The 23,156-nt window shown below is 32.2% G+C and overlaps 1 protein-coding gene and 1 long non-coding RNA gene across 2 annotated transcripts; both read left to right on the top strand.

Moving 5' to 3' along the window:
• The first annotated feature begins 842 nt into the window (after window positions 1–842).
• On the top strand, window positions 843–7,327 carry LOC139528889 (heat shock 70 kDa protein 12B-like). The gene is made up of 5 exons (XM_071325126.1): window positions 843–963; window positions 2,066–2,405; window positions 2,969–3,196; window positions 3,587–3,743; window positions 6,172–7,327. The coding sequence occupies exons 2-5, from the start codon at window positions 2,376–2,378 to the stop codon at window positions 7,218–7,220; spliced, it is 1,464 nt and encodes a 487-aa protein (XP_071181227.1). The 5' UTR covers window positions 843–963; window positions 2,066–2,375; the 3' UTR covers window positions 7,221–7,327.
• A 9,544-nt stretch (window positions 7,328–16,871) lies between these two features.
• LOC139526870 (uncharacterized) lies at window positions 16,872–22,949 on the top strand. Its single transcript, XR_011665209.1, has 3 exons — window positions 16,872–16,990; window positions 18,509–18,695; window positions 22,735–22,949. It is a non-coding gene; the product is annotated as an uncharacterized lncRNA (long non-coding RNA).
• The last annotated feature ends 207 nt before the right edge of the window (window positions 22,950–23,156 follow it).

Here is a 23,156-nt window from a genome sequence, read left to right as displayed (position 1 = left end):
GACAAATATCATGTGCATATGAGAACGACAACACGTTATATGTACCCTGTGTTGTATCCATATATTGAAGTGACACACCCCTTAATAAAATGCAAAGGAAGTCAAAATAAAAATGTTCTTACTAGAAGGATACTGTTACAGCGTATTGTCATTTTTTTTTACTCAAGAGCATCTCATTCTTAACCTTTTAAAGGGAAAATATTAAGGTAGCACAACTGTTGTCGTGGCTAAATAACTCTTAACTGACACAATTTCAATTGCCCAACCCATTAACAGACTTTATTCCCATAATGTTCACTAAAACGTGGTATTACTCACGTTATATTACAATTATGAAATATTTACTAATTTCAATTTATATTTTAGAACCAAAGTACGATTTTTTGTCCTTTAAATGATATCTAAAATTGTTTTTTTTTCGCCTTTCATTACAAAAATTGCTATGCGAATAAGCATAAATACTACATACTTGCGCGACGCCTTTTAGTTTTACTGAAAACTGCGCAGACTATGAAATGTTTTTACAGTTGGAAAATGTTCTATGATATATATCATTTTGTCAGACACTTTTCTTTTTTTGATTTGATTCTTATAATGTACCTAAAATTTGTATATTAAATAGATTTTAATATTAAAATTGTGCGTTTTACTCTTAACAGACGTATAACCAACCCGATTAACAGACCAACCGCCGATATAGCCGCATATTAAATATAGATTAACCGACCTATCTCTCGGTTAGCCGAGTGTCGGCCGTGAATGTTTACCAGAGGAATATATATTTCCGATTTACTCTCACTTTATATCAATTGTCTTATCAACAGTATAAAGGGAATTAATTCATGTATTACAAGCCTTGTACATAACTACATGTACAATGTATACATAGACATGATAAACTAGTTGATTCACAAGGAAGTATATCATTATTGAGCAGGGTATGTAATCCTGTAACACAAACTGGTAAGAATGATTGTCAGAAGAACAATATTTATTTCTTTTAAATATTCTCATATTCTAGGATCATAATTGAGTAGAATTAATTTTAACAATAACATAACGTAAAACGAAACTTAATAAACAAAACAGAAAGTAGATGTTAGAAAACAAAACGTAGATTTTGGGAACAGTCTGATGCTATAAATCCAACTCAAACGACAAGTATAGGAATACACCAAACAGTTGAAATCAGGGGGATTGGTAAGGGGATTCAAATATCATGAAAATTTATAAAATTTAGACTGACAACAATTCTTTCCAAGTATACTCTTACTTTCTCGTTTATATATCACACTCTAAATTTATTGAGAGATACTTTGTCAGCAACTTAAACATTGTGTAGGCCAGTCTAACAAAAATTAACGTGGTAAAACCAAAGGGAAATTCAAACTCAAAAGTCGAAAATTAACATGGATAGAAAAGCAAAAATAAAAATAACATCACACAAAACAAACCAAAGAAAAAAATGAGCAAACCGAACCCCACTTAATAAAAGGGGTTAATTTCTGCAAGTACGAAAGCGTAGATAAGTCTTATTCGAGGAAAAGAGGACGGGGGATTGTGGTTACAAGACTTGGAAGATATCCGTCGTCATCTCAATTACGGTCAATAAATTGCATTGGTGGATCCAGGGGGGGGGGGGGGGGGGCTCCGGGGGTTGGAACCCCCCTTTTTTTGGACGATCACTGCATTTGAATGGGATCATATAGTTGGAACACCCCCCCCCCCCCCCCCTTTTACTCTGGGTTGGGACCCCCCCCCCCTTTTTTTTTAAATGGCTGGATCTGCCCCTGAATTGGTGTTTCAAAAATCAACAAATTAGTACTTTATATTGCATTAAATCCAAAATTTGAAGTTTAGAAAAAAAGAACAAGTATGTCAAGTGCAACTTCCATTGACTCAGACAATGAACAAAATTAAACATATTTAAACAATACACGAATATTTTTTTTAAATATTCGTAAAATTTGATAAATGTTTACAACTACTTGTATTTTACTTTGAAGTGTTTACTCAAATAATAATGTAACCATGTCATTTTAAATCCACTTGTAAACTCCCTTAGAGTGTACCATATGGCCAACTCGAGCTCTTCAAAAGAAAATGCCTTGATAGTTGTCGCCTTAGATTTTGGAACAACGTATTCTGGATGGGCATATTCAGTACGCCATGATTTTAAGGAAAATCGATCTAGTATCAAGACAAAAGGTGGATGGAAATCTGGTGATGGTCAGGCTACAGACAAAACACCTACAGTAGTTTTATTCACCCCCGAGAACGAGTTTCACAGCTTTGGGTATGATGCAGAAAGTAAATATGCAGAACTGGTTGACGACGACGAAGCCACTGGATGAAAATATTTCAAAAGATTCAAAATGGCTTTGTTCTCTGATGAAACTAACCAGGTCAGAAATTATGACTTGTTTAATCTGGTTAAGCTCTCAGTAAATGCATACTGTTTTTGCAGGTGTCAATTGTTTAAAACTCTATCATTTTCAGGTCTAATGTACTATTGAGTACCTTTGGAGATTTTATCCTTTATGTTTTTTAAACAATTGTCAGCATGCAACCAGAATGTGTTGTAAAATGATATCTTCGTGAGCTTCTATATATAGAATAAAAAGAACAGAGAAAACAAACTTAAAAAAAGTACCTTATAGGAACGGATGAGTATAGTCCCCTTTTGTTTTATTGTAATAGTCTTATTGGTATGTGCACTGCACATCTGCCAATAGACATATCTCCACCTACAATGAGACTTCATATAATAAGCTACCAATAGTAGCCCATGTATTTCCCTATTTTCTTTCTTTTAAGTAGATATATCCGAACATTGTAATTGAAGCAATGAATTTGTAGAATTTCCACAACAAACAAAAAGCCCCATGAACATGATGAATACAACCACAAAACAATATTGAGAAATATCCAATTTAATAATGTAATTATATGGAAATATTTGTTTTAGACAGCAAGAAAACTCTCGCGACGACAGATGATGAAGGATGTCAATGGACACAAACTAGAATCTTTAATCGTCGTTTCGGAATGTCTTAAGTTTTTAAAAGATGATTTTCTGAAAACTTTGCTTGAGAACGTGAACTTTGTGGAGATGAAAGACATACACTGGGTTCTGACTGTTCCAGCCATCTGGTCGGATCAGGCTAAACAGTTCATGAGACAGGCAGCAAATCAGGTAAATCTTATACACATTCGGTACTATATGTACTAAACATGCATACGCACTGACTAAGCTAAAGAGTTTATAAGACATGTATAAAAACTGGTACACATTGTACACTCTGCAGTCTGCATGGGTACCGACTGTAGTAGCTATATGGGCTAATCAGGCGTAACAGTTCATAAGACAAGCAGCAACTCAGGTAAATATTTAACAAACTCGATCCTGAATGAGGCCTGAATGTGACAGACAATCTGTTATCAGGAATGAGATAGACAGCCAATTAAGAACTAGGGATGAGATAGGCAGCCAATTATAGTTATGCGTACAGTTGTGAAATAAATAATCTAAGTTTATAACTTTGTATTGGTAGATTTCTTACAATGTTATGCCCTTCTTTTACAGGCAGGAATTGAAGATGGTCTTTTATCCTTAGCCTATGAACCTGAAGCAGCTGCTATCTACTGCAAAGATATAACGTTACAGAAAAAGGTGGATGGACCGGTTGGTTCCCTGGAAACCTTTGATTCTGGACATCAGTTCCTCGTTTTAGATTGTGGAGGTCAGTACTTATGTCCTCTGCCACACGGAATTCAATACATCTCATTAGTGTTTTACTTTATTATTTCAATATTATGACAATTAAAAAAAGAAAGCCGTCAATTTAAAACAAAAACAATAACTTCCACAATCACTGGTTGTCTGAAAATGTTGGCGGGTTTAGTGTAAAGCTGATCTTTCTTTATCTGTTTGCCGTGCATTCTACAATTTTTCATATATTGAACAAATTTGAACAATTTCACATGCATGTATTTTATTGAAGTCAGTACACTGGTTTAGTCACGGGAAGATACAAAACAAATTATTTTGAAAAAAAATTGGTCGAATATATTTATTAGAATTTTGTAGTTGGAATCTATGTAGAAATCGTGATAAAATGTTTGAATAATCAGTAAATGTGTTGTAAACATAAATTTTGTCTTTTGAAGCTTAAAAGGAAAGACGACGACGGACGTCACTTGAATATAAAAGTCCACGATTTTAACTAGCAATATAGAAACAAACATTCAAAAGAGGATAAAAAAAATATATATAAGACATGCGTTACATGAAATAATTTTTTAAACAAGATGAAATATGTATAATACATCATGTAGCAAAACATATTTTAAGGTAATAAATTTGCTGAATGGAAATAAGGCTATTTCGACAGTTGTTGCAGTTTTGCACTAGATTCACAAAGTGTGAAGCATTTTAGCTCACCTGGCCTTAAGGATGTTGGGATTTTTGTCAGATTTTTGGAATCCTCTAATTTAATCCATTTATAGACCTTAAACCAATTTGTCCATTGACCCCCATTTTTTTCTATTTATAAATCTTTTAGATATATTTATTATAACAGACAGAACCCGGTTGAAATAGAACAAAAGAATAGAAGCTCTTTGTTAGATACATGTTTACTGTAATGTTTACTATAGTAACAAACAAATTAAAAGTTAATAGAAACAAATGAAATGACAATTTTCTTCTCAATTACGAAGTGTTTTATTTATAAAAAAACTTTGCCATAATTTTATCTATTACAAAGTTAAGAGTTGAATATTTTGTCGCGAAAACGTATAAAGCAAGAGTATTTGATACATCGTCTCGCTTCATAGTCTATCATTTTTATGTATCAAGGCTACAAACATAAGAAATTCACAGTACTAAAAGATGAAATATATGGGTCAAGTGAATTACCCTTCTAATGAATCACAAAAAACAGAGTAGGTGTGTTCGAATAGCTATTTTTTTTTTACTAAAAGTACTTGAGGACAGTCTTTTAAGTTAGATGTTGAAAATGCATATCTTCGAAAAAAAACATATTTTTTTAGTGTGTGATAATTAGGGTTTATAGTCGTCAACCACTAAAAAATATTAGTCTGTTCTTCCTCGAAATATTTAGTTAGAATTTTTTTAAATGTTTATGAATTTTCGAAAATTACACCTGATAACCGATTAGACAATAGTTTTTTTAAGTTGAATCAATGCAGACAAGAACATTAACTGATGCTTATTAGCTAGTAGATACCTTTGTCTTTTAAGATACAACTGACATATGAGGATCGTAATGGTGCTATGTAGATAAATTTATTGGTTTCCAAGAGCTAAATTGGCAGCGAGTCATCCCTACTATGGCTTCCATTGCTAAGATTGTAAAAATGAACTGACGTAATGGGGAGACAATTTTGACGAAGTAGAATCCTGACTGAAGCCATCTGTAAAAGTCTTATAAAATCTTTGCTACCTTTAAATAGTTTTTGAAAACTTAAACTTGTCAATGATAAAGCTAGAAAAATCAAGAGAGAGATACAAAGTTTCGCCAAAATTTCAATGGCTAATATCTCGAAAACAAGCACATTGACCTATATATTGTTTTTGCTTCCTTTATTAAACCCCCATCAATATATAATAGTGTTATGAAAAGCTGGTTATTTTGAAACTAAGTAGCGAACTTCCTTAAGGGCCAAGTGATCTTTTCTCATCACTAGGCGTCCGTCGTCCTTTGTCGTCTGTAATCGTTCGTTAACTTTTACAAATAAATATTCTACTCTGAAACTAATGGGCCATTTTTTTGTAATCATTTTACAAAAATCGTCTGCATTGGATTTAAATACAGGGCCAAATTAAACCAAACTTGGCCTTAATCATGATTGTGGTATTCAATACATTTCATTTTGGTTGTAATAAATTGAGACTGGAAATTGGGAATGTGTCAAAGAGACAACAACCCGACCTTGTAACTTTATTTAACATGATTTCATAAACTACAGTAGATACAGATGAGTGACACAGGCTCTTCAAAGCCTCTATTTTAAATTGCAAAAATTTGAGACAACATTCTGTGTCGGATCTTGAACTATGAAATATCTGTTATACATGTCGTCGTATTCATATCAATTTTAGAATACGCTCATTTATGCTTCGAAAAACTTCTTTTATCATTTTAGGTGGCACAGTTGACATAACAGCCTACGAAGTTGAGACAAAGGATAAACTAATTGAACTGTGTCCACCATCAGGGGGACCATGGGGTGGAACGGAAGTCGATAAGCTATTTTTAAACCTTGTCAAAGAGGTATTTGGAAAAGCTGTATGGTGCAACTTTGCAAAATCAAATATGCGCGACTGTCTTGATTTACTTAGAACATTTGAAGGTCGAAAGAGAGTAATTGGGGCAAATAATGAGGAAAAAGTTCGACTTTTGTTTCCGAGAGAGTTATTTGATGAATATGAGGCGCATACTGGCTCAGGATTTAAATCTGCTTTAGGTGTTACAAAAGCGAGAGATAAATTAATATTTCCGATAGATGTACTGAAAAATCTGTTCAGCCAACCTTTAAATGCAATAACTGCACATGTTAGAGAATTGCTTCGAAAACCAGAACTTCAAGAAGTTAGAACGATACTTATGGTCGGTGGCTTTTCGGATTCTGAACTGTTATATCAACATATCAAATCGGAGTTTACGGGAATCAATGTTTTACGCCCTCATGATGCTGTTTCGTCAGTTATGAAAGGAGCGGTTATTTTTGGTCATTCTCCAGAAGTAATACCGGAAAGAATTTGCGCTAGAACATATGGCATTGCCTGTAATATTCCCTTTGACTCAGAAATACATCCACCAGAATTACGTCAAGTATGTGACGGCATTGAAATGTGTACTGACAGCTTCCAACCAATTGTAAGAAAAGGAGAACAAATTCTATTAGGCAAAAGTTGTTTTGATCGTCAATTTTTGCCCACGTGTTCAAATGATAAATCTGCCACCATCGATATTTTTGTCTCACCTGATGATAATCCGAAATATACATATGGAGGAAGAGGTGATAATGTCAAAAGGTTAGGGTCCCTCCGTTTGAGTATTCCCGACACAAGTAAAGGTAAATTCAGGCCCATAACGGTCAGAATTAGCTTTCAAAGTACCGAAATTGTTGTTACAGCTGTAGAAGAAGGGACCAATAATTTAGTCAGTAAACAGTTTGACTCTTTAGTGTAAATCATCAGTTTGTAGCGGGTTTCATCTTTATATTGAGATGTAGAATATTCATTGTTTGATTTGTATTCAAAATAATAAAAGAAAAAAATTAGTTTGCTTGATAGCTATGGAGGATTGGTAGAGGTTTTAAGCTCACAATCATATAGCATCGTTCTTTGGTGTTTGTTGCAGCTAAACAATTATTTATATTTATACATTTCAAGCAAAATATTATAAAATCAAGTGGGGGAAAAAAAGAAAAAAAAAAAGTGTCACATCTCTGGAGTAGCAACTCTTAAATACTTTTTCATTTATCATATAATACCTGTATGACTTTATTTCAATAGTGAAAGTTTATTATATGAATGTCATGTAAAATACTAGAGCATACTGCTTACAATGAAGCTATAGAACTAATTGTTTGCAAATGGTGAGATTTAAAGCATCGCTTTAAAAAGATGTATAGACTTAAAACCGGGTTTGTTCTTAGATAAACAACTAAACGGGTATCTCATGTTGAGCAAAATCTGCTTACCCTTCTAAATCACAGGTGTCACCACATTTTTTATAGAGTTCGTGTTAATCAGTCTTTATATTTGTTTGTGCTGTGTAAACTTTTGTTTGCCTTTTCATCGTTTTTCGTTTTTTCCAGTTTTTTTTTGTTTGTTTGATTATCACTTAGGATATTGTTATATAGTCGTTCGTTTACTACGATGTCAGTCTAGTCATTTAGGTCTTGAATATATATTTCTAAACATATCACTTCATACAATGGTATCCGACTGGGTTGGCTCATGGTAGCTTGGTATTGTTGTGTCATTTTGGTCTTTTGTGGAGAGTAATGTCATTGGAAATCATACCACATCTTCATATTTTATATGTACAAAATGTATGCTACCTTTTGTATAAGTGTAAGTGTTCATTTGTTTAAGCCCATCTATCAAGATGTGTTACTATGCAATAATGACAATTGTTTCGATTCGTTTAACTGATTGGTGATTAAATGTATAATGGTTTGATTAAAGTCCAGTGGCAAATATGTCATGAATATGAAGGATGAGAATATTCACTTTGTATTCAAAGGTAGGCCCTGCAAAATAGATCAACAGGATAAAGGTCGAAACTTTGAGATTCACGAACCACTGCATATAACCTGAGGGATTGATGGATAGAAGCAGATGTTGTGCCTTACTAATTGCAAGGAATCATAAACACACAGAGAAAGGCATCTGATTAAAAATCGTCTCCGACGGAACGTGGCTCTGTATTTATAAATCATGTTTAGCAAACTGAACACAAAACTTTTACAAGAGTTCTACATCAATAGAATGACAAATATACACAAGTTATCACAAGTAAGTCTATTGAACCCTTTTTTCAAAAGGAAGGCTTACGATGTCATGTCGGATTTCACTTGGTCCCTAAACAATAATATAATGTTTACTAGTTCAAGGAAATGAACGCCACACTTAATTCCGAAAAAAATAAAAAATAAAAAAAGTCGTAGTATAGTTTATCACTGTTCAAATCTAAAAGAAATATTTAACTACAATATCAAATATATTACCCTAAAAGGATAACACATTTTGATTCACCACAATCCTATTTTTCGTTTCTCCTTACGATAAAATTAAACTTTGCTATATTTTCTATATTTGATCAGTTCAATCATATAGAATGAAGTCTTTTCCGTGTGTTTCCAGAATCTTTAATCGACTGATTTCTTTTTTTAAATGTTTCCAATGATGACTTTCGTTTGTCAAAATTAGCAGCTAATGTGTCATTTCTAATATTGACACTGTTTATCGAGCCTAATACGACCAAATATGCATTGTGTGCGACAGTGTATGAGCTGACTGTGTCATCGCTGTTTCTTGGGATAACATTGCCTTTTTCATTATGCGTTCTATTTTCCTTGCAAATGTCATAAAAATGAACATCTAGTTTCGTGTTATCAACATAATCATAATTGAAATGTTCGATTACTGGACTCGCCATTGGATACTCGTATAAACTTGAATCACTTTCCGACTCTATATTTTGTTGTCGTAGACGAAAAGAAGAATCAACTGATATTCGGTGTAGCTCATAATTAAGTGAAACTATTGAATGTGTAGATGGAGCCATCCGCAGGCTGCTCGCCTAGGGACTGCAAAATAAAAATAGTGTTAAGCAAAAAATAAACAAGAATGTGTCAATAGTACACGGATGCCCAATCCGCACTTTTTTCTATGTTCAGCGGAAAATGGGATAAAACTCTTTAATTGGCATACAATTTGATAGACATCATAGGGATCATTTGTACTAAGTTTCAAGTTGATTGAACTTCAACTACATCAAGATTATCTCGAATAAAACTTGAACAAAAACTTTAACCTGAAACGGGACAGACGAATGGATGAACGAACGAACGGACGCACAGACCAAAAACCATAATGCCGATTAATAGGGTATAAAAACTCTTGTCCAATTTAGAAGCGGTATTATGTACAGACAAAGACCGGTCGTTGCGAACATTAGATAATATGTCTGGATAACCACTGTCTGATAATGTTTATATTTCTCTAGATAAGGTTTCTTCAATGAGGCCACGAATATACATGGTTCTAAATTCTCTGAATAGAATTAAATTATCAGAACTGTAGCAACATACTTTAACTTATATTAACTGTACCTGGATTTGTATCATTACGTCACTTTTTTTTTAATTTTAATTGAGATGACTGTTATACTATGAAATTACCACAATTGGATATAGAGAACTATTGTAACTTGGATTTGGTGAATGATTCGGTGCACTTATATTATATATATAAGTTATGGGCGTTTTTCAATAAAAACGTATTTTCTTGTCCCACTCACTTTAAAAAAAATGTGTTTGATCTTTGCAAGTAATTTTTTGTGCAGTCAGTACATTGAATTAGATTTAAAATTTTTAATCAAAGAAACAGTTTATTTTTAGAGGGATTGATAAGATATTGACTCCTGAATGGTCCAAAACAACCAAAATGGCATGTCCCTAGACCGCCTGTTCAACATTCATACTCTAAAATATCGTAAAAAGATGAAGAAATAAATGTTATTTTTACTTCACATAAGTTCTTTAATAATTCAAAAGTATGTTCAGAGCCAACATATTTTAATACACAGCTTTCAATATAGGATTTTTAATTTCAGAAGGTATGTCCCTCACCAAATGTCCACTACGAAACGAAGTCATTAAAATTTGCCAATAAACAGTTTTATAAAATCAATGTAATTTTTGTTTGCAAGAGATATAAACATTAGGGTCTTACAAAAGAAGTGATGCTTTTATAACGGCAATTAAATTGCTGGTAAGAAAAATTGAGCACATCAAATGGACCAGAGTGATACCGTATTTTTGTTAATGTCCACTACGAAACGGGTCAAATCTCCATCAGTATCTGGTTTTAAAATTATGAAAAAAATATTAGTGTACAGCTTAATAAATGCTTTGATGAATACAATCCGTCTTGTTACTATTGCCATATAGGGATTGTGGGAAAAAAATAAAACATGCGAATACGTCCCCTACGAAACGGTCCCCTACGAAACAAGTTTGGGAGAAAAACGTTTCGTAGTGGACACTACCACTACCATGCAGTCTTTTTAAAATCTTTTTTCAATTATATTCGTGCAAAACAAATAACAAGGGTTAGTTTCATGTAATTTTTATTATGTTTTTATTAACATATAATAGGGTTGATGTCAACTACGAAACTTTTTGTCCACTACGAAACGGTTTTGTCCACTACGACACGCATCAAAATGTCCACTACGTAACACGAGTTGTACCTTCATATGTGAAGTACTGTCTAATCTTTATCGATAAAAATGGTTTTCAATTCAGAAAAAAATGAGATTTTTCTAGTATTTAAAGTAAACAAACTGGAATGTCTATAGGAAACATTTAAAATTGAAAAAAAAAATGTGTGTTTAGAAGAAGTTTCGTAGGGGACAAAAGTCCCCTACGAAACGGTACACAAATTATGAAAATAATATCATTTTAAAGAATATTTAAGATTACACTTTTTGTTTACAAACAGGTCTATAATAGAGGTATTCAAAATAACTCTTGAAATTAAATTTTAGACTAGTTGATTTTCCATTTTTTTTAGGTCTGAAAGATACGCTTTTATTGAAAAACGCCCTTATATATCATATTGTGTTTTTAGTTTGTTTGTCCATCTTTAAAAAGTAATTAGATTGTAATGTTATATGGAAACATTGGTCATTTAATAGTATAGGCGCTTTATGTAAAGTTAGTTTCTCCTCCTTGTAAATATCTTTAAAAATCACAAAACATTGAAAGGGCAAATATTGCTCATCAATACGGCTTTTTCATTGTGTTGTCTCATTGACGTATTGATATACTTTCTATTCATATATCTGCAATGAATCTTATAGTTTTTGAATGACTAACCTTGTTTTGGAATCTCCAGAATTGATAGATGTTGGAGCCGAAACGAATAATAAAACATAAAACTGGAAAGCAATATGTATGAAACTGCAAAATATATATACCATAAAACAAGATACAAAATGACAACGATGCCTGTTTCTATGTACATGTATAACAGATTACATTTTTTTTTTTTTATCAATGCAAACATTTCTGTTAATTTCGTCTTTTACCTGTCATACATGGTTTACCTGTAATTTCAATAGTCGTAATTCTTTTTAATTTCCATTGAACCATAAGCGATCCAACAATGAAAACTAATAGAACAAGCACAACACAGCAAATGTATATATACAGTGAATACACTGGAAACGCACCTGAAAACAAAAAAAAATGTATAGTTAAGCGACTTCGTTTATCTAATATCACACACAATTCGTATCATCAGTAAAACATATCATAAAAAGGAAAATAATACACTTAGTAAGTGTACAGATCAGGCGAATTTTGAGTGATATAGACTGAAATGAGATTGCCTTATTTGTTTGAATAAATAATTTGACATTTCAATAAAATAATCCTATACTAAGTAAGCATGCATCACTGTTGTTCATGAAGTCCGAAGGCAGTAGTTAAAAGCACAGTGTTTAATGCGGTGCCTTTTCCGTTCTTCCTTGCAATATCTGCCAACTTAAGGATGTACTTAGGTGAGGTTTTGGAATTCATGACAAAGACTTGGACTCCTTTGTGTTTTTCTATACAATACAAGGTAAAATATTTTGCTCCATAACACCCATTCATTTTTTCACAGAAGACTTAATACCCATGAAAGGTCATTTACCAAAATTTAGAAGATTCTTGATTTTTTTTGTTTTGTTTTGAGACCCATATAATACCAATACAAATATAAGGTAAAAGTCCGAGTCAGCCATATTTTAAATCTCAAATATCTCAAAAAGGAGGTCCATGACCAATCAATATTTTTAGCTTATTTTTTATCCTCAACGAATGCTCTACCGGCTTATAGATATAGTTTAAGAACTACGTACCATTGACACTATGTACATGATCAGACACTGTGGTTACAGTTCCAATGTCTTTAGATAATACTATCAGATTATTACATGGCATTTTTCATATCGCATGTATTATCAGCCCTAGGTTCAATATCAGCCCAAGAGCCACATGGCTCGAGGGCTGATATTGACCGAGGGCTGATAATGCATGCGATATGAAAAATGACATGTTATGATCTTTTTATCATATGCTTCAACAATGGAGAAAAATAACAGATTCATATATTGATCCTTTTACGTGGTTCCCAAATAGAAGTTCAAAGATTGAAAAGTTCACGGAAGTCGGACACAAATTAAGTACATTCGGTATCAAATCTTTCTACCATATGCCGTAACAGAGGAGAAAACATTTTTAATATGGACGACTCGACAAACAAACAAAAAACCCAACAATATACATAATGAACACTGTTTGGAAAAGTCAATCTTTTTCAAAGTAACTTTCTAAATTATGTTTGAAACTTATAAAGAATGCATTTATTTAATAATTTGTTTGTTTTTTTTTTTTTTTTTTTTTTTTTTTTTTTATTATTTTACACAATATACTTTTCACGGTATCTAAATAATTGTTTTGTACGCTATTTCGTTATGTTTTTCACTGATAATGTAGCATTGAGGTGTATTTTCCGGAATGTGCCGAGTAACACCGGAATGCCATGTGATAACGTTACGGAAAGGTATGTGATAACAATCGAAACATGTGATAAACTTTTCATATCAGCCCGCTAAGCACCAATTCGAAAAATATGGAATTTACATTAATTTAATGCTATTATCATACAGTAAAAATCATATGTTATTTAGTCTAAGTATATGATAAAGAAAAGTATTTTTCACTTGCACTGTATATATAAAATGTAGTTTCCGTTGTGCCATATACATTTTGTAGCTGGCAGATCAATATATCCTCCCTGGAGAAGTTTATACTAGTTGTGAACACCAATAAATGACCAGGAATATATACTTGTACGCCGTATGTTATCATTCCAATAGCTATATTGGACGTTGACTGGTTGAATGAGTTTGGCTCAACATTTATTTTATGCTCAGAGTAAAATGTGTTGTTCATTTTAAGGAACCAAGCAGTATCATGACTGACAGACTTGGAATGGAAGTACACTGATATTATTGACAACCAGCGATCAAACAAAATACTGGTATTCACCACAAACGGTGGACCTGCAAAATGAGTAAATATGAAATGAAAATCATAAGAACTCTCATAAAATAATGTCTAATATGTGCCGGATCATATGAGTATTTGGACCATACGCGTATGGTCATGACCATATGCGTATACTCATATGGTCCAACCATACGCGTATGGTCCGACCATATGAGTATATACTCGTTTGGTTATTAACGTGTCGGACCATATGAGTATTTGAACCATTTGTTTTTTTTTCAATAATATGCATTACAAAGCTTTATAAAAAAAGAATGAAGGTTACATGAAAATGAATGTTTACAATACAAAGACTACATAAACATTAAATATTGATACCAAAATTAGTTTTCATCGCTAATTGTATTCGTGCATGTATGCGTAGGGTGACATTTACATCTACACGGTACCATAGCTTTTCTTGAGTCTTTGGTCGTTCCGATGTGTCAACGGTGTTTTTAAGAACCTCTACATCTCCAATATAGTAACGTGACTGTACATCATATCACAAGTATTTAGTTCTGGTAACATTTAAATTCAATGTGGCTAATGTATGTTGCGCGTTTTCGATCATAAGCTTATAAGGAAAATGAGAATGGTTTTTTTAGAATATAAAATGAACGGGCTTCCAACTCGATATACATTGTCACCCTTTAGACAGTATCTTCTGCTTGCGTGAGATCTTTAGTGTCTATCTCGTATGTGAATTTATCGATAATCTACACATGTGACTTTTGATCCTGTTGAATACTATTTTATAAAATCACAACGATGATGTGATACTTAAAATATTTAGGTAATTTAACAGTTCACGTGTTCATATCCATAACATTAAAATCATACAAGACAAAATGCTGATAAAAAGACATTTTGTTTTGGATACGAACTTCATCAGCTCGAATATCAACTTGCGATTTCACTTAATATTTTTTCCTGATAAATTGAGTATGAAACAATGCCATTATAATGATTTCAAAATAAATGTATTACAGTATCCCGAAAGATTAAGACTTGTATTACCATTCACTGTTAACATCGCCGAGGATGAAAATTCTGTGTTATTTATTTTTACCACGCATTTGTACTCTCCTTCATCTTGATAATTACACAGAGGGATCTGCAGAGTTAAGATGTTACTATGTTTAATGCCCTCTATTGATCGCACGAAGATATCGTCTATGTAATGCTTCCAAACACTGTCCATTGGTCAGTAAATGTACTATTGATAATACATTTTAATAAAAAAAAAAAGATGACACATTGCATTCGGTATGTGCTGTCGACATACGAACTGGAATATCTATATAAGAGAAAAAATACTTAAAAAAAAAAATTATATACCACAATAGCCTATAAAAAGTACAAAATTGAAATACGGCAAAACAATAATTGAACAACACAAACCTATTTGTGATTATTATTCAGATGCTCACAATATGTGGATATAGGTTTTGCATGGGAAATATCTCTGTGAAGCAGACCTATCTTTACTTGCATGATACAACTTATTTAGAACGACACCACACTTTAAAACGGTCGTCAAGAAAGTCAATTGACTCAAATTTAGTCGATTTAAATACATAGGATAAATGATATAAAACGTTCATTCATATTTTAATAACACTTTGACAAGAAACAAAATTTTGATTCTGATAATACGATTGAGACAGTTTCATTAATAAATGTTTTACTGAATGCAAAAAAAACATTTCCTACATAATCTAATGTCCGTCAAATTTCATATAGACATTGAGAAAGCAATTACTAGTAGGGACATATTACCTGACTGGTACACCTTGACTTTTATGTCGATACTTCCGGCACTATTTCTCACTCTCGCTCCGTATATTCCAAAATGTTCTGCCTGACTTGTAACAATATCAGAGCTCAAGATGAAAGAAGATGAGTTTTTCATTCTAGTAACGCTACATATTCCATGTGCTCCTCCAGATGAAACGATCCACATACCAATAGGTTTCTCGAAACGTTGGATTTGTAACAGTATTTTTGCAGGATTCAGCAGCTGCGTTTTACATGTGTAGGTTGCCGTCAAAATATCGGGTTTATCTGTGAAAATATTCACTGATTATTGTTTACAATTCCGCTTTTTATTAGTTCCGTTCGATCAGCAACTAAGTGAATTTCTCATATAAATTCTGTCTAACAAGAACTAGAATACAAAGCCGAATCAAGATCATATTATTATGGACGAAGAGTTTATCTCTTGGTATTTTCTTTTAAAGCCATGTCGTTGTCAGTTTCTTTTCAACTGTCAGTTTTTGTGTCTTTTTGGTATTTTTCTACTTTCATTACATTTTATAACATTGAAGACAATAAAAATCAAAACCAAGGAGTAAACAAAGGCTCACAAAACCAAGGGACATTTACATCAACAGTTATAAATAATATTTAAGAAACAACATTGAAGTTCGGCACATTATCATCTAATTTGCTATAAGTTGGTTTATTGTAAAATTGATATAAACATTGATAAATAATAATAGAAAATTTATTCCTTTTCAGGAAAAAATAATTATAAGTTGAAAGATTTATTCAGACATCATTGCAAAGTTTTAATTAACTCCTCGAGTATTTCAAATATAACTTACCTCTCGGATTCTGCGATGTGATAAAGACATCTGTATATAGATTTTCCTAAAATTCCAATAATTAAACTCGCATGTGTGTTCATTTGTGAAAATTTACAAAAATAAACGCACGAAATAATCTCTGAAATAAAAGTATTGAAATGTCGATTTACAATAAACGTTTTAATAGACACTACCATCATGCACGGGTTTGCCAACGAGGAATACGACAAGAAATAATGTAAACGTTACCTTGTATGCAGTGCCTACTGTATGCTCACTTGAAATACAAATAAGACAATATTTGTTTTTGTCTTTTTTTAATTTGTTACAAAGATACATTGTCTATATGTCAATGAAACAGCTACCATGAAACACAAACTGTGATTTGTTAATTTTCTCTTTTTACTTGTTTTACAGATTTTCCATTAGAAAAAGAGATTTTCGTTACTATGTCAATAAATGGTGAATGTTTAAACATCCATGGATTTTTATATAAGGTGTTTCCTCTTCCAAAACATTGCGAAGTCGATATACACGTAAGTCAGTAATGAATTCGACAGTGTAATGGAAATCAGTTGACTATTATGTTTGATGGACATAAAGTTCAATTTTAAAACAATTAGTTACAAGATCTATGTAAACCGCATGATAACACCAGTTAATTTATTTTAAAATCATCAAACTTCCCAATAATAATATACAACTAGATTTGCAATTGCAAGCAATAGCGGATGACACCCTTCCCCTATTGCCAGGCGAGTGGCAACTATTTAGAAAATTTCCAAGTCAAAGAGTCCATCCATACATGTAAATTATCATTTTTGTAAAGTTTCATTAAGTTTGGAGCATTTTGTAATTTTGGACATTTTTGCTGTTTCTATAGTTTCGGCGGCCATTTTGAAAATTCCAACTACAAAATGTAACTCTGCCCATGCCAGTTCCTATAATTCTGCGAAGTTCCATCCAGGTTGGAACGCTTTGATTATTTTTGGATTTTTGCAACGGCAGCCATGCTTTTTGAAAGTGCCAACCCCCAATTGCAAATCTTCACACGGGGGTTAACATTATGGTATAGTTCCATCAACTTTGGTCCATTCAATTCTGAGATCCAGAGTGGACAAAAAAGTGTTGAAGAAAATAAAAAGAAACTAGAATTGCCATTGCGAGCAATAGCGGATGTCACCCTGGTTCACCAATTGCCACTAAGTGGCAGCCATTTCGATATTTTTTAACATAATATTAACATATTTACTTCAAAATACACCATTCTGCTAATTTTCAGAAAGTTTAAAGCATTTTGAAAATTTTAATGTTTGAACTGTTTCTATGGCAACGGCCGCCATTTTAAAAAACGAAATGATGGATTGCAAGACTTTGCATGCTAAGTAACATTTCCACAGTTTCATTCATTTCGGAAGACTTTCCGATTTTTCACATTATTTCTGTTTACATGACAACGGCAGACATCTTGGAAATGCCAATCCCCGATTGAGCATCTGCACATGGGGGTTAACATTATGGTAAAGTTCCATCATCATTGGTCTATGCGATTCCGAGAAATAGTCTGAACAAAAAAGTGTGGAATAATAATAAGGAAAAGAAAAAAATCGAAAAATAACAATGTGTCACCCGACCTCCGTCAGTGTGACATAAAAAAAATAACAAGAAACGCAGAATAACAATACATCACCCCAACTCCGTTGCGGGTGCCATACATAGTTACGTTTGTTTTAGTGTTTTGGACCTCTAATGGTCCAGATCTTGAACTTCAATTGTTGTTTACTTTTGAGTCTCTTAAAACAAGAGTCATTCGTTAGTCTTTTATACACATTAAGCGCGTTATGCGTACAAAATTATAAACCAGGAGTAGCTATGATGAGTGATTTTGTTTGTTTGTACATTTTGTTATAAACAAATATCTGAGTGCCAAAAGCCTAAAATAAAAAATAAATAAGGCAGGATTGATAAAAACAAATGAACATGTTAAGTTATATTGTGTATTGCATTCTGTTAATATAAAAACGCACTTATATACCTTTTTCTTGATTACGTAGGGTGCAACATTTTTCTCGAATGCCTTAGCAAACGTAACTACCAAAGGGATATTCTATGCTGCGGAATTTCATTTTCGAGAAATGTCTTTAGAGTCAATAAAGGCAGAACATATGTTTCTGGAAGTAACATGTGTAACAGAAGAACGATTCGTTAAAATTTATAAAGCACATGTACTTATCAATCAGCGTAAGTATGGATTTTCATTTAACGTGTACTTGCATTATCATCCAAACAACATAGCAAATACGAATCAAAACAATATGTTTGGCTTAAATAAACACTGGTGGTAAGCGGATGGTCGTAACTAAAAGTTACGACCATCTGAATATGGGAGACAACTCTAGGGATAAGTTTTTCTTTTCCGATTTTCGTGCAGTAAAAGGTTCATTTGAGTCAAACCGCTTGTGTCATATACCCATATCGTGAGTGCGTTGTTTTTGAAACCAAATTTGACGCATAAAATCATTCCAATTTTCGTAAAATAGTCATTCAAAAATTCGAGCATGATGGTCGTAACTTTAACTTGTGATGGTCGTAATGTCAACTATAGTGTTTTGGATGATGGTCGTAACGACAAAAGATGGTCGTAACTTTGAAAGATGACCGTAACTTTGAAAGATGACCGTAACTCAAGTATTTAGACGAACTTTTATCAAATTATTTTAAAAGTACTGTGCACATGCATAACCATGTTAATAAACTCAGTTGTTATATAAAGTTTACTACAAAAAATATTATTTCATTTGTTACTCTGATAATGGTATGCAGAAATTAAGTTAAAGAATTATCAAACATACATTTTTGATATGTTCCAAACGACCATCATTTAGGAGAAACATTGAAAACTAATCAACTCGCATTAAGCCAAATAGTATGTTAGGGTTGAGTATTAATATATTTTTTACTGTACGTTAAGGCATAAAATTGTTGAATATTTGCTTTCAGATTTTTTTTTATTTACGACTTTTTATTACCTGCAATCATGTCGGCAGATGAAATTATTGAACGTACAATTTTGAACAATCTTCTTTAATTTTTAATCAGCTATTGCAGTTTTTATAAACCATTGGCTTTCAAATATTCGGCTTTTGGTGAATCATGATTAATGAAAATCCATAAAATGCCTGGTGTTTTTAACGTGTTGTCTTTATTTTTTATCGATTGCATGACGATCATTGATATTTGTTATAAGTATTGAAATAGAATAAAAAAAAACTTAATCCATGGTGTCGCAATGAACATTGTGTTAACCTAGAAAGTATGATTCAATAAGGTTGGTATATATTTTACAATGCTACACGCTTTGAATTTAAGAATAAGATCAAATATTAGTAGTTTATAGCCAGCCTTGTAGCTAGGATAATATTACAAGGTAGAACTAAATGTACTGCGGCAACTATCACATACATATACAGGTTGAAAATAATGTTTATGTTATATGTTTATATTGTATGAATGTACTCAGATTTAAAAGACCAGCACGCTGAGTTGAACCATAAAGTTCTATCTTTTAAATATTAACCTGGCTACAAGCTATGTATGAATACTGTTTGCTGAAATTCAAAAAAATACATTATCATCAGCATATAGTAAACAATGTAAATTGCTAGCCCCTTTGATATTCTTTAGAAAGAAGATTAAGGATTCATACTGTGAAGGATTTTTTTTACTCGTGTAGTAATTTTGACTCTAAATATGGCTCCTCTAGTAGTGGAAAGATGATCCCAAATTGTCAAGCCTGTGCTAGTATCTGATCATAGACTTTGCAATGTCAAAATACAGAGTGAATCTACCGAGTTAAAAAAGATTGGCAAAATGTGTTGCTCTTTTGGGTACACCAAGTAAATGTTTACAAAATTTCATGCGTAGTCTTTCTGAAAGAATCTTAGGATAAGCCTGATCTACATTTGTAGTCATAGATTTTTTTTTTTTTTTTTGAAAGGGTTGAAATATCCCCAAATTTTAGTACTATATAAGAGAATAGGTTTTATTGTATGCTCAAAAACATGAAGACTGTTTTTTAAACTTGGATTCAGTGACAGAATGTCCTTGCGTAGCTTATAGTAGGCTTTTAACGCCTTATTATACAATTCTCTCTGAGCGAAGGAAAAAAATCCAGATGCACTAAAGGTTATTCCTTAATATTTACAATGTTGAGCGCAATCAATAAGTCTGTTATTAAAATAAAAATCATGTTTGATATGTCTGCCTGTCTTGTTAAATACAAGCACCTTGGTTTTAATGGGATTCATTTTCAAACACCGATCTTAATCCATCAAGTTTACTTTGAAGTCCTTTTGCTGAAGTTAAAAAAAATGGTAATATCATCAGCATATATATATAGTAAAGAATAAACTGGTCGTGAATAAACAACAGCTTGATCAGGGAAACTTTTAATACAATCAGGAAGTTCATTTATACAAATTTTAAACAAATTTGGAGTCAAATTGTCTCCTTGTTTTACTCCAACTTTAGTTCTAAAGAGATCTCTTACCATACTCTTTAACTATATTCAATAGCTTAAGTTTTATCCCTGGGAAAATGACAGTATCAAAAGCCTTCTGGAAATCAACAAAGCAGGCAAACACTCTATCTTCTTTTGTATTGCAAATACTTATTAATAATAGTTTTTAGAATGAACATATGGTCAGAGTGTCGTGTTTTTTTTTTTGGTAAACCCAATTTGGCTATCACTAATGATATGATATTTATCTAAGAATTTACAAAGATGTGTATCTTATTAAAAAAGCTTCCCCAATGAATCAGTAATTGTAATTCCTCGATGGTTATTAAGATCGGATGCATCATTCCCTTTGTGAATTTGGAATAAAAAAACCTGTGGTCCAGGGTTCATGGTATTTTCCATAAGAAACACAAAGATGAATAGCGGATAGCATGGTACCAATAGGCGTATTCAGAACTTTCTTAAACCACGGGTAATAATTATACCTGAACTTCAAAATTGCACCTTATAATCAGCTTGACTATATACCAAATGACAATACGACTTCTCAAAATCCAGGCTAAGAATAAGATGTATGTTCTTTAATTCGATTACGGACATACTGTTATTTCATGTGATGTTAAATTTGTTAAAAGCGCCTTTTCTTAATTCGTAACTAAGAATGATCATAACCAGAGCTGTGTTTTAAAATGAATTCTCCACTTTTGAGAAATTTATATTGTTATTAAACTTAACCGCTTATAATTAGTTGCCTCTTGGTCGATTTTATACATTATATTTTAAAGTAACAGTGACTGGTCATTTCATTTTGTATTGGTTTTTTTTTTTCGATTCATTCCAATTTTCTTTCCTTTCGCACTTTACAGGTATCCCTCTCTTCATCCCTTTTAGTTTTTATCATTTAGTGAAATCAACTCCACAAATATATCATATAATATATTCATATAACAAAAGACACATTTAAAACTCTTGACTTGTCTTATTCGGTCCTATTTAATAAAGAGTTACGACCATCACAATTTTAAGTTACGACCATCCTGAACATTTTTGTTTTTTTAGTTACGACCATCATGCTCGAATTATTGAATGATCATTTTACGAAAATTGGAATGTTTTTATGTATCAAATTTTGTTTCAATATCAACGCACTGACGATTAGTATGTATGAGACAAGCGGTTTGACTGAAACATTTTTTTTACTGCACGAAAGTCGGAAAAGAAAAATTTATTACTAGAGTTGTCTCCCATCTTCGGATGGTCGTAACTTTAAGTTACGACCATCCGCTTACCACCAGTGAATAAAGGAAACATTAGTATACCGTTGTTCGAAATTCATCAATCGAGTTAGAAAAAAAAACTAATACGGATTACAAACTAAAATTGAGGGAAACACATCAAATATAAGAGGAGAACAATGACACAACAGAAACACTAAAATGAAACACACACAAAAACGAACTATAATATAACAATGGACATGTTCCTCGCTTGGTAATTCGTCTTCTGTTTATATTAAATACTTTAACCCAGATTACAATCGTTTATCTAATTTCAAAATTCGTAAATCTGGTAATTTGTCATATCTTACATGTTTATAATTATAAGAAGGAATTTTTACTAAATCGATCAGTAAGAGAGTGATGCGTGTTCCATTAAACAGTAAAAGTATTAATAAAACGAAAAATAAAGTCATCTTTTAAAGATTCATAATTTCTGTCTGTTTATATAAAATACTTTAATTGTTATTCTTTTGTTCCACAGAGCAACGAATTGAAAAAAACAAAATTACATCCGCGACTGATTTTTTTCCTTGGAAGTTTGACAGGAGGAGGTATAACAGTGGTCGTATATTGCATCAAGCACCGACAGAAAAGTAACCGACAGGAAAATGATACAGAACAAGAAACTGAAGATATGGTGCTAAGGAATATTGAAACCTAAACAAAACAATAACTGTTCAATTGTGACAAAACAGTCATAATTCGTAGAGAAATTATATCTTAAAACATCTAAAAACAAAAGTTGAAAATTACAGCCATTAAAAACATGATCAGTTGAACAATTATAGTCCTAATACATGTTCAAATTAGCTAACATGAGCTTGAAATGTTAGTTTAACATCAAATATTTAAAAAAAATCAACTTCCAATTAACACGATATATAAAAGTATACCCAAACCTCC

This window comes from Mytilus edulis, chromosome 6 (assembly GCF_963676685.1).
Source record: "Mytilus edulis chromosome 6, xbMytEdul2.2, whole genome shotgun sequence".
NCBI lineage: Eukaryota > Metazoa > Mollusca > Bivalvia > Mytilida > Mytilidae > Mytilus > Mytilus edulis.
This window is presented reverse-complemented; position numbering and strand designations above follow the sequence as displayed.